A 13913-nucleotide genomic window follows, 5' to 3' on the forward strand; every position below is an offset into this window, starting at 1 on the left:
TAAAATTTTTTTTTAATAAAGTACCAAAAATTTTCTCGGCTTCTAATTTGTATTTTTTAATTTTAAACACCAAATTATATGTAAACTTAGCAGTTAATTGGAGGACGTAAAATCGAAGCACCAATTATCCTTACCCTCCTTCAGCCACCATAAACCCAAACCCCACTGTAACAAAAGATCCTCATCAGCCCACACGAGTACACACGCATTCCCCCGCCCAAGCTAAGCAAGCTATAAAAAATTATAAAAATTAGAATCGCACTAAAGTCTAACCAATTGTAAACTAAAATATTTGGAATCATTTGATCCACCACACTTCCAATCAAGTAATCATAAAATTATTATTATTTTTTTTTTTGATAATTTACACTACCAAATACCAGCAACAATCCCAGAGTACCACAGATCTATGCGATAACGAAATGAGAACAACCGTTAGCACGCGCCACGCAATAAAATTACTCCACTACACACACAATGGTGATGGTGTTGAACACACACACACGCTACACAAAATACAACTGATTAACCAAATTTCTCAAACGAAAGCAAAAAAAATTAAAAAAAAGAAAAAAAGCCCCAAGAAAAATGTGCCACAAAGCAGCTAAGTAAATTTGTAAAACCGAATTTAGTAAAAAACAAAAAAGAAGAAGTCGAAGATGCAAATTTGGTTTTATGTTGAAGTCAAAAAAGTTAGCAGCAACCAAAATTTGTGTCAACACTACAAGCAAAAAAAAAAATATACATAAATATAAAATATAAAGTAAGTAAAAAAAATGGTCCCATATCAACGCGCCACACAGGCCACCCGTCCGAAAGCTAGCTCCAGTAGAGGCTGTGTATGTATGTACTGCTGCGTGAACTGCAACGAATTCGCAACCACAAACAAACACCCCTTCCCGCCACCCACTCCCCGCTAGGCCCGACTTAAGGAATGTAAACAATCAAAAAAGAAATAAATTTTTCCACATTTGCTAAGTGTCAGCGCACAGCACAGCATTTCATAGTAAAAGCATAAATGCAAATACTACATAAGTCTATTTTAGCAAATATCGAAAGCAAACCAAAAAAATATAAATAAATAAATCCAAAGTTAAATTGCACAGCTGCTGCGGTGGTTGCGACTGTAGATAATTGTGCGGTCATCCAACCATCGCCGGCGAAATCTGGCAAAAGTACACGCAAATACAATTTTACAGTTATTAAATTTTCGCAATCGTATGCTTTTCAGTCGAAATTCAAGTACCTATCCCCACGAAAAAAAAAAAACAAAAAATAATAATCATTTGCTAAAGATTGTTCGTAGTTACCACCGTTACCGTTACCATTCGTTGTATTTTTTCCACTCGTTAATACCTAACTCGCTGAACTGACTTTTGTCTTTTGGGCTAATGCAACGTTTTATGCCTTTCTTCCACCTTGTCGTCAGGTCAACTGACGACAAATGCCACCACAACTACAACAAATTGCCACAAATCTAATTACACCAACAACAACAACAACTTTAACAACGTTCGTCACACCTTTGCCAACATAAATGCCTGTGACTACCGTCCTGCCTGTGCCTGTGCCGATCATCCAACAGGTTCGAGCATTTGTGGCCTTAACCTCACCACTTTCCCCGGCAACTGCAATGCTTCGAACAGTGGCAGCGGCGGCGCTAACTGTAGCAACAACAGCGCCGGTGGCAACACGTCGAGCTCCGGCGCCAACACGTCCAGCCTCTTGCCCGCCGCGCTCATGCAGGCCAACTCCCAGAATCAGCATCAGTATCAGCACCAGCACCAGCATCAGCATCACCATCCACACCACCATCAACAACAGCATGGCCAGAATGTCAGCAGCGGCGCGGGCAATGGTTGCAACAGCAACAATGCCAATCTCAGCAACGCCAACAGCGCCGCCGTCCAGCAGTCGCAAATGTTTGCCGCCGCCGCTGCTGCTGCCATGGCAAACATGGCGGCGGCATCCAGCGGCACGACAGGCGTGGCGGCCGGCAATGCGCACAACACCTCCGGCGGCAGCCTAACAACCGCCGGTAGCGGTGGCGCCGGCGGCGGTGACGATTTTCGCTGCGAACCATGCAACAAAAACTTGTCGTCGCTGACGCGCCTCAAACGCCACATCCAGAACGTGCACATGCGACCGACCAAAGAGCCGGTCTGCAACATTTGCAAGCGCGTCTACAGCTCGCTGAACAGCCTGCGCAACCACAAGAGTATCTATCATCGAAATCTGAAACAGCCGAAACAGGAGATCGGAAGCGGCGCGGATGTGACACAGTCGCCGGGTATGGCCGGCGTGGCCGTTATGCACAACCCCTACTATTCGTCGGTGAACCATCGTTCATCCTCATAGGGTTTCATGTACTTTGACTACCTGACCAATGTAAATTTTTAAGCAAACGCAACGGGCGGGCCAACTACACAAGCGCAAGGAGGGGGGTAGACGTTAGAAGCGATTGTGGTGAAATTGTTATGTTTTCAGGTGCTCGTTAACATACTTACATATATAGGGAGTAAATTTATTAGACCGTTACGATGGCTAAATAAGTAGGCTTAAGTTAGGTTTGGACGCAAGCGCGACAAAATTTAAACTTGTTTGTATATACATATATACTTTACATACTTACATACATAAATATGTACATAGTAGCAGAAAAAACAGAGAGAGGATACATAACGAGTATATGATGTGGGAGATCGCACGAGCTTTCAGAAATAGATAGATAGAGCGCGTNGCAACAATGCCAATCTCAGCAACGCCAACAGCGCCGCCGTCCAGCAGTCGCAAATGTTTGCCGCCGCCGCTGCTGCTGCCATGGCAAACATGGCGGCGGCATCCAGCGGCACGACAGGCGTGGCGGCCGGCAATGCGCACAACACCTCCGGCGGCAGCCTAACAACCGCCGGTAGCGGTGGCGCCGGCGGCGGTGACGATTTTCGCTGCGAACCATGCAACAAAAACTTGTCGTCGCTGACGCGCCTCAAACGCCACATCCAGAACGTGCACATGCGACCGACCAAAGAGCCGGTTTGCAACATTTGCAAGCGCGTCTACAGCTCGCTGAACAGCCTGCGCAACCACAAGAGTATCTATCATCGAAATCTGAAACAACCGAAACAGGAGATCGGAAGCGGCGCGGATGTGACACAGTCGCCGGGTATGGCCGGCGTGGCCGTTATGCACAACCCCTACTATTCGTCGGTGAACCATCGTTCATCCTCATAGGGTTTCATGTACTTTGACTACCTGACCAATGTAAATTTTTAAGCAAACGCAACGGGCGGGCCAACTACACAAGCGCAAGGAGGGGGGTAGACGTTAGAAGCGATTGTGGTGAAATTGTTATGTTTTCAGGTGCTCGTTAACATACTTACATATATAGGGAGTAAATTTATTAGACCGTTACGATGGCTAAATAAGTAGGCTAGTAAGTTAGGTTTGGACGCAAGCGCGACAAAAGTTAAACTTGTTTGTATATACATATATACTTTACATACTTACATACATAAATATGTACATAGTAGCAGAAAAAACAGAGAGAGGATACATAACGAGTATATGATGTGGGAGATCGCACGAGCTTTCAGAAATAGATAGATAGAGCGCGTACAGACAAGAAGAGNCTGCAACATTTGCAAGCGCGTCTACAGCTCGCTGAACAGCCTGCGCAACCACAAGAGTATCTATCATCGAAATCTGAAACAGCCGAAACAGGAGATCGGAAGCGGCGCGGATGTGACACAGTCGCCGGGTATGGCCGGCGTGGCCGTTATGCACAACCCCTACTATTCGTCGGTGAACCATCGTTCATCCTCATAGGGTTTCATGTACTTTGACTACCTGACCAATGTAAATTTTTAAGCAAACGCAACGGGCGGGCCAACTACACAAGCGCAAGGAGGGGGGTAGACGTTAGAAGCGATTGTGGTGAAATTGTTATGTTTTCAGGTGCTCGTTAACATACTTACATATATAGGGAGTAAATTTATTAGACCGTTACGATGGCTAAATAAGTAGGCTTAAGTTAGGTTTGGACGCAAGCGCGACAAAATTTAAACTTGTTTGTATATACATATATACTTTACATACTTACATACATAAATATGTACATAGTAGCAGAAAAAACAGAGAGAGGATACATAACGAGTATATGATGTGGGAGATCGCACGAGCTTTCAGAAATAGATAGATAGAGCGCGTACAGACAAGAAGAGTAGGGGAAATAAATGAAAGTGATGAAGTGATGCACCACAACACAACCTACTTAATTGGCCAGCGCAAGCGTGCAGATGAACAGTTTTAGTGTAAACGAAGGTGCGATCCCTAAAATAGCTTTAATGTTCTCAAACTTACAACAGAAATAACGCCTTAGATAGTTTTAATCCGCCTATTTGCTATGAATTTTTTATATCAAAAAAAAAAAGTGTTTAGGAATAATTGGGAATGTATGCATAGCCATGCTTGTGTACGTAAAATTGGAGGGCCGAACGACCGACCGACCGACCGACCAGCCAAACGACCAGCCGATCGAACGACCACCGACCGATCAGGTGAGCGCAAGCGTGCGTTACTGACGGTGACGCGCCGAATTGAGGGAGAAAGTTAACGGTATAATCATAGCATGTAAATAACTTAGATTTTAGATACATATATCTATCAATAATTCACCACATACATACATACATACATTGTATTTTGCTAGATTAAGGCATTTTATGAGCGATTGAGATACTTTTTACTTCAGTTGTGTTCGTTTTTAATAAAAATCGTTTACTAATAAACATATTCATATATTTAAATTTACATATACAGATATATCTACATATGTATATATATATATACATATAAACGTATTGTTAATCTAGTACTTAGTTAGCGAATAAAGCATTTTGTTTAGAATCGCATATTCGTGCATACTTATTAGTCTACACAAAAAATGTTATGTTTTAAAAAATAATACAATATGTATAATTAAATATTTTTAAAGTTCATAAATGAAAAACAAAAAAACAAAACAAAACTACAGTTTCTGGATATTTTGTATGTAACGTAATGTATGTCACAGGTATGTGTTGAAAGTATACAAATAGTCCATATAATATGTGTATAAGTATGTGTGTTTTCGCTATCACAGTCGTGTGGTCGTGCTCTGGAACCAATTGGTATAGCGATTTATTTTGAAATCTTTGAAATCGCGCAGAGCAGTGCGTGCAGTGCATAGTTGAGGCTACAAATTAGAAAAAAAAAAACACTGTCATGAATGCAACCAATCAAGCAGCAACAAATCAGCAGCATACATACATATCTCATTGTTCACACACTCATCAACGAATTACCCAAACATAAATTTCAATTGGACTTAAACTAAAACTAAATTATTTTATTTTAAAAAATTTTATAATTTTTTTTTTTTACCTATGCATTTAAATTATTAGTTTCGAAAATCAAAAGTAAAAAAAAAATTAAAATTTAAGTGAAACCCCGAAAATCGCCAACTACAACACATTACCCTGAACCCTCTGCCTCGCCATCCAAACCTCTCCCACACACACGCCCCAGTGCCTTTCACTGATGCCGTTACCGCCACAAAAACTACTACTACTACTACTACCACCACCATCACAACCGCAATCCACCCCGCACCCACCTAATCAGCTATGCGTCCGAGATCCAGCGGATCGAAATAGCCGCGCATTATTTTACCACTCAAGCTTGGTGGGTTGCAGGTTGGTCTACTTCCCCTCGACAAAAAAAAAAAATAAACCAAATCAAATAATAAAGCGAAGAGAAGCATCAAAAGAGACACTAGTGACAAAAAACTTTAAAAGCTTAACAGAAAAAAAGCAAAGAAAATTTGAAAAAGGTATAAAGAAATTAAATCAAAACATAAACTACAAATCAATCAGGCCAAAAATGTTTCAAAATTACAATAAAACAATTCGAAAGTTTTCGCCAAAAAGGCAACGCAGAAAAATTTTATAAAAAAAATAACAGAAAAAATTAATGAATTTTTTTTCGCAAATCGCGCTTATAAAAACGAAAATCTCGTTGAAATCCCGTACTGGAGCACAAAGCATGTTTTGTTTATCTTACGTTTTTGTTTCGAAATTCCAACAATCGTGGCTACAAAATTTAGCCGCGCAACGTAACTCACGCTCGGTCGCAAACGGATAAGCAACAGTTATAGCAATTGGTTCCAATGACATTGGGACGCGCAGTCCTCCGCTAGCTTATGCCACGAGAGCGAGGAGAGGAGAGAGCGCTGTCGCGAGCAATGGAAAGGCGACTGGTACTCCAATTGGCGTACCAGATACCTATCATATTGCCACCACAACGTTTTCTTCTCATCATGCTTTGCGTTTGTATGTGTATGAGTTTGAAACGAAATGCAGAACCCGATCCCCGAATATATTCTAACCACTTCTAAGCCTTAACTCCAATATCGAAGAAGAAGACCAACGATTTACTGCCATAACAAATTATTTGGCTTGTTGATACAAAAGTAAAGTAAGAAGTAAGAGAATTTTTCAACAACAAGAACAACAGCAACAGAACAGTTAAACGTTTGAACATTTGGTTCGCATTTCTCATATCGAAATTGATTTATTACAAAATTCTAATGATACATTTTTGAGCCTGGATTTGTTAGTGTACAAAGACATTTAAACACAAAAAACAAAACAAAAAAACCCGAAAACACACTCACGCGACACGCACGAGATTTGTTCTCAAACCAAAAAAAAAACCGAACTGTTGTACACCGAGTGACATACATATGTAGAGCACTACAAACATAACGAACACACTGTCACATGGACGTTGAGTACACGGACACACCTACATACATAAAACCAAAAACGAGCAAACCAACTAAGCAAAAGAAAACAAAACAAAACAGAAATACTAAACCCAAGAAAACCAAAAAAAAAAACAAAACAAAACAAGAAACAAAATTAAATACAAGCAAATAACTAAAAACAAAAACAATGTTAGAAAAATGTTAGCAAGCAAACAAAGTCACTATTGTCTCTTTTTTTCTTCTCTTCCTATATGTCATATAGGTGGAAGTACCAACCTGCTTGGCGGCGTCAGTCCTAATGCAAGTAGTAGTAGCAACCAAAAACTTCAACATGAACAACTCCACCATTCCTCCACCACCACCACCAACACCACCACCACCACCAACAACACCACAGCCACAGGCACTGCTACCAGCATAACTCACCAGTTCCATAGCCATCATCAACAGCAGCAGCAACAACAACAACACCAACACCTCCATCATCACCACCACCAACAGCAGCAATCATCCTCGCCGCATCACCAACAGCAACAGCAACAGCATCATCATCAGCAGCAACAACAATTGTTCGCCCACCACTTGCGCAACGAACGCGACCCGGACCGTTTGACGACCACCGCCTGCAGCCCGCACTCGCCCGAACACCGCATGCCAAAGCGTCCCGCCAGCGAACAATCGCACCACATACACGCCCATCACTCGACCGCTTCGTCGCCATCTTCTGTGATTGCGTCCACACCACCGCCACTACCGCCGCCGCAACACATGAAACCACCGTCGCCGCATCACAGCCACCAGCATCCACATTTCGGCCACCAACAATTGTCGCTCGGCATGTTGCCATCCCACCACCTACACGCCCATCACGATCTGGCTGTGTCTGCCGCCCACCACCACCATCACATGTCGCGCACCGGCTCGCCCATGGATCATCACCACCTGTTGCACCACCGACGCTCCTCGCTGTCGCCATCGCCCACCGGCCGCGGCTCGGCCGGCTCCGCAGCTGGCATACTCTCCTCGACGCGCGGTGGTGACATGGTTGGCGGTAGCAGCCGGCTGCTGTTGCCGTTGCCACTGAACGCCTGCCACCGATGTGACGTGTGCGGCAAACTGCTCAGCACCAAGCTGACGCTGAAGCGGCACAAGGAGCAACAACACCTCCAGCCACTCAACAACGCCGTCTGCAATCTGTGCCACAAAGTGTTTCGTACGCTGAACAGCCTCAACAATCACAAGAGCATCTACCACCGCCGGCAAAAGAACCACCACTCGTATTTCCACCACAGCAGTGCAGTGGGCGGCGGCGTGGCGGGCAGCAGCCCCAGCAGTCGATTGCATCAGTCGCTCAGCTCGCTGAGTGCCGCAGCAGTTGCCAATAACGGCGTCGGCGCGGGCGGCAATGGCAACGCAGTGGCAGCAGCGGCTGCAGCAGCCGCCGCCGCAGCAGAACTCTTACTCTCACCGATAGTGGGCGCAGCAGCGGTGGCAGGTGGTGGCGGCAGCGGTGCTGGCCCCACAGTGCAACTTTCACACGCCGGCCAGCAGCAGTCTTCACCCAATATGGTGAAGCCCTGCATGGATTTCTTATAAGATCAACATCACCTGCTGCAGCAGCTCTTCCATGTTGCTCTGAACACGCCACAGCCGCCCCCGCCGCCCGCTCTTTCGGCCAGCATGAGCCCGCTGTCTGCGATGGGACAAGGAGCCATGCCCGTCCCTACAATGGTTGACATGCCGTACGGACATCAACTGCCGCCGACCGTAGATCTCACACAAATGGAACACTACGGCAGTGCGAGTGGCGGTGGTGGGGGAGCAGGCAGTGGTGGCGAACACTATGAGCGCATGAATTTACTGGAGCACTGAGCAGCGCAGTATCGAATGTGGTAAAAGCCACCAGCAAACTAAAGCAACAAACCGACAAAAACCGATCGTACCGATAAAGTGACCAAGAAAAAACAAAAAAATAAATAAATAAATAAATGTGACCAAAAAGTGAAAATTTGAGCTGAGACTCTTAGCAGCGGAAAAAAATACTTAGTTCGACACAAAGCGAGAGACCGACCGACCCTCCCACAGTTAAACGAGCTAAAAGAGAGAGAAACAAACTGAGAAAATATAAGCCAGCGTACGAATGGCAAATTAAAAAGAAAAGCGAGAAACAAAAAACTGTTAAATTGAAAAAAAAAAAGGCAAGAATGCAAAACTGTGATTTTTTACATCTATTTTTTGAGTTTTACGAACAAAACATTACTTTTCGATGTACAACATCACTGACTTTTTTAAAAATGCACAAGTATGTATGCATGGAAGTGTACTTTTTGGTGGGGCCAACATTGTGCACACATACTATGGGAAATCTTAGCCTAATTTACACAGTCTTACATGCAATCACACACACACACACACACACACGAGCGGGTATTTAGAAGGACTGATCTACTACTTATTTGATGGTTCGCTCATACTCTCCCACAGTATGCGCAAACGAACTGACCAACAAGAAGAAATCTTAAGGTGAGGCACAAAGGCCTAGACGAAATTTATTTGTGTGTGGTTTGGGATAATAAATTAAAAAAAAAAATAAATAACACATAAAAAAATAAGTTTTGCGCGTGAAATAAGTGAGCCGGGGTAGAATTTGAATAAAATTGAAGACTGTTAGGTGAATTAGATTTTTTGTTTTTCTTTTTACACTTTTACTTTGGCAGGAGAAAACATTTACACATACATACAAACATGCATACATAGGTGTAGAAAAGGATGCTGCAGTAAACTATTTTACAACAATAAATCGAAATAAAAAATAACTAACAACATACACTTAAATACATACACACACACACCTACACACTCTAACTAATGCATAGGTAGATTGATAATAATGAGATGTGCAATTTTTATTTGTTGACAATACAAGATTAGTTTTAGTATTATGTTTTCTCATTTATAAGAAGAATAAATTAAAAAAAAAAAAAATATGCAAAAATGCAAAAAAAAAAATTTAAAAAAATTCTACCGTTACGTGTTAACGCCTCCGATACGAGCGCACAATGGTGGTATGCCCTGCAGAGTAGCCACCCTAATGTGACACACATAACATACTAGCATATGCATACGCATGCTCACCATTTTAGTGGACTATTTGTGTATTTTCAATTTGATACATATTTATGAATATTGAACATGTTACAACAACAACAACAACAACAACAATAATAATAATTGCATCTGTGAATGTATAACTACTTGTAAGCAGAAATGTTTTGTTTTTTATCTTTAATGTTTTACAAAAACAATGTAAAAATCATATGTATAAATATGTATGTACATATACACAAAAACATACCAGAATCAATCCTTACCTACATATACATATATAGCCAATGTATGTAAGCGTTTACCTACTAGTTCTTAATACATTCATACAAATATTTAGTTACATATTTATGCAGCAAATAAGCATACATACATACATACACACATACATTTGTAGATATGTATACAAACTAATCCAAGATTTAATAACGGAAGCATAGGATTTTCAAAGTTTTAAACTAAAATTAGGCTAAGCGCAAAGAAAGGGAAGGGAAGCAAACAAAAGGTGCAGTTCGTTTTACACACACATGTAAAAAAAAATATGTACATACATACAATATATACATACGCAAACATGTACATAGATATTACACTTTGGATATATGTAAGCATATGAATAAACTATTTACTAGCTCCCTATTAACAGTTTACATAAAAAAAAAAATAAAAATTATTTTCAAATGCGGCTGCGAAATGAAAAAAAAAAAATATTGCATATTCCAAAATATTTTTCAAAAACAATTGTAACCATTCGAAATTGCGGGCGCTTTTTTACATGAAATACATATTAAATGAAACTAGAAAATTTTGCTTGACACCAAAATTATTAATGAAAAAAATTCAAAATTCAACTTTCGGAAGTAAAACTAAAAATTTTTTAGTTAGGCACTCAAGCTTTAGTGAAAACTATTAGTTTGGCGTCGATATTTTAAATATGTATTGAATAATTACAGATTTTTGAGCTTAAATTAATTTTAATTTTTTTATGAAGTTTTTTTCTTTATTAAGCTCAGAACGAAGTAAATTTAAAAAAAAAACTGCAGTTTTAGTTTTATTAATTCGACTATCAATTAAAAATTAATAAAACAAAAAGTACAGAATTTTATTTAATTTGCTGGCCCTCGAGCTTAACAAGGATTTTTTTTTTTCATACTGAAAATTGAGTTTCATTGCAATGAAAGCAAGGACTGATAGGTTTTAGGCAATTTAAAATGGAAAAAATTCAATGAGAATATATGCAATTTTTTTTTTTTAATTTTTTTTATAATATTAACTACTCTATCGGTTTTGTGGAATTATTACTGAAAAATTGTGATGCACGTTTAATTGGCATTTTAAATGGCGTGTGAATATACATATATACATATGTACATATGTGTGCGTGTCACACATAAAAAATTTATAATCAAAATTTTTGATAAATTAGATCTAGAATATGGAGGAAAAAAATATTGGGAAATAATTTTTTGCTTTTCGTTTGAAGAAGACTGAACATTGGCATTTCGAGAGAAGTAAAATTTTAGAAAACCAAAAATTATTTCACAACCCTTAGTGTAAACATTTGTATGACTTTTTATAATGGTGAGCGAAAAATTTAAAAAAAAGTTAATTACTTATGATTTTTACCTACTTTGTTGTAGCTTAGAAAAATCAAGAAATCAAAAAAAAAAATTTTTTTTCTGAGGAGAAAGTCTGTTTTTAATATTCGATACCAAATTTTATTATTTACATAAATTTTTTTTTTAATTATAATTTTTAATGGACTTTTTTTATTTTTGATTTACCACCTTTTTAATCATTGCGTCGCCCAAAGCGGCTGCACATGAGAAGTTCAAAACTTTTTTTTTTTTGCATTACGCGCGGTATTTCTTTTTTTTTATACACTTTTAGGCGGTTCATTATAGTAGGTTTAAATCTCTTATAAATGGCACACATTTTTATACATAGTACTGCCCGCATAAATTAGTTATTTAAGTATTAATTGGCAACGGCAGAATTCAGGCCACTTTTCGTAGCGTTGGATATCAGCAAATTTTATACATTTTTTACGCGAACTTGATTTCTACGTTTTTTTTTTTTGTAATGAAAAATACTTAGTTTGAACTTAAGTGCTTTACTAACACACTTACGAATTAAATTCACTAATATTGATAGTTTAGTAAATAAATGATTTATAAAAATATATGTTTTATACTGAATGAATACTTATACATACACACACACACACACATGAACCACATATTCATACATATTATGTACATACTATATAATATATATATATATATACACATAAATTGAGAAACGAATATTTGAATTTGTGCGAAGAAGCAGAAGAAGTAAAATAAAATTATATAAATAGCAAATAAAATTTTATATAAAAAATATGTATAAATATGTATGTATGAAAAGCAAAAAAAGAAACAAACATAACAAAAAATTTTTGTATGCGCACCAAAGTCGCAGCAGCAAAACAAAAAAAAAATATGTAAAACAATTCAATTTCATTGAAAATAAGTAGTCTAAGGGTAATTGTAAATATTTTAAATACTGAAATATAAGCAACGGAGAAATGTGTAAAAGTTAATAATAATCGTTTTGTTTTTGTGAATTTTTTTTTTATTAAATGTTGTTTACAAACACATTTCTGATGCAAACTTATGTATGTATTTACATATTTACGTAAATATAAACACTATACATACATACATACATATGTACATAGGTACACTTGTACGTTTAACGTCTCACAACTTGTGTCCTTTTAGGCGCTTTTACATTAGTTTTGTACACAATGCAAAAGCAAGCCAACACAGAATTATTTCAGAAAATGTATGAAGCCAGCATAAAAACACTACTACACCCATACATACGTATAAAGTATCCATAATAAAAAAAAAAATAGTTCTAAGACAAATCCATCAGCAGCACCAACAGAACCGCCATACAACCAAACAACCAAATTTCCTAGCAACCATAAAAAATATATCCCATCTTATTTCCATATAAGCATAACACACACCCACACACATACATATACACATTGACATCTACCTACATGCATACACACACACACACACACACACACATACATACATATGGCCACTTCATTCGACTACTATTTTTCACAAGGAACTATAAACTATATAGCATTATGGAATTATTGAAAACTTACTACAATAAAAACATAACAACTGTAATCAAAACAAAAAAATCGCAAGTCTATCTCTTCTTGTTTTCTTAATTACAAACAAACAAACAAACAAAAGAAATGTGTGCTTAGCACGCAGCTACTTGTTCTTAGAATACAAACATAACCATAGACCTAGAAAATCGAGCAAGCCATAGACCATATACATACATATGTATGTATGTATGGAGGACATACATACATACATACATACATATAGTATATCAGAGAAAAAAGAATGCAAAAGAAAACTATATACATACCTACATACAATATGCATATAAAACCAAGCAGGAGGAGCATAGCCGAGTGAGGCGCAGTGATGAGCGATTCTCGAAATATCAAAGAACAAAGAGAAAGTTAAAAAAAAAAAAAACGAAACAAAACAATAAAGCAGAAATCGTAAGTCATAACAATAACCAAAAAATATTAATTATCCTAAATACAATGAAATAAACAGTACGCAAATGAATGAAATAGCAACGACAGAGAGACATACATACATACATACATACATACATACATGAGTATTCCTAAACAATGCGAGTGAAGAGAGTAAACCGATGAATTATGCAAAGCATCTAGTTATTATTTACACATATGTATACCTACATTTACACACGTACATACATACATGCATACACCCCAATATGTAATACGAATCAATGGGGGAGGGAAATCGTCACAGCAAGCAAAATTACATCGAGCACAAAATGTAAATTGAGTATTTTTTATTTTTTTTATTTTTTTTTATTGTTGTGGTCTTTTGCAATAATCAGGTGAACGGAGGATCGATGGTAACCAAACACAAGGAAA

The 13913-nt window shown here is 38.5% G+C and overlaps 1 protein-coding gene across 3 annotated transcripts in view; it reads left to right on the forward strand.

Annotated features, from left to right (window-relative positions):
* br (broad-complex core protein) overlaps positions 1-10009 on the forward strand; it is a 39368-nt gene extending 29359 nt beyond the window's left edge. Inside the window, exons 7-8 of one of the 3 annotated variants that reach the window (XM_017626223.1) lie at positions 1586-2169; positions 3637-6686. In XM_017626223.1, coding sequence (XP_017481712.1) covers positions 1586-2169; positions 3637-3825 — 773 coding nt within the window. In that variant the 3' untranslated portion in view covers positions 3826-6686. Of the gene's footprint in view, positions 1-1585; positions 2170-2793; positions 3507-3636; positions 6687-7067 lie in introns of those variants that run through there. The other 2 variants (XM_017626224.1, XM_017626222.1) reach the window with 2 other exon arrangements.
* The last annotated feature ends 3904 nt before the right edge of the window (positions 10010-13913 follow it).

This window comes from Rhagoletis zephyria, unplaced genomic scaffold (genome assembly GCF_001687245.7).
Source record: "Rhagoletis zephyria isolate East Lansing unplaced genomic scaffold, Rhagoletis_zephyria_1.1 Rzeph_scaffold_04490, whole genome shotgun sequence".
Classification (NCBI taxonomy): domain Eukaryota; kingdom Metazoa; phylum Arthropoda; class Insecta; order Diptera; family Tephritidae; genus Rhagoletis; species Rhagoletis zephyria.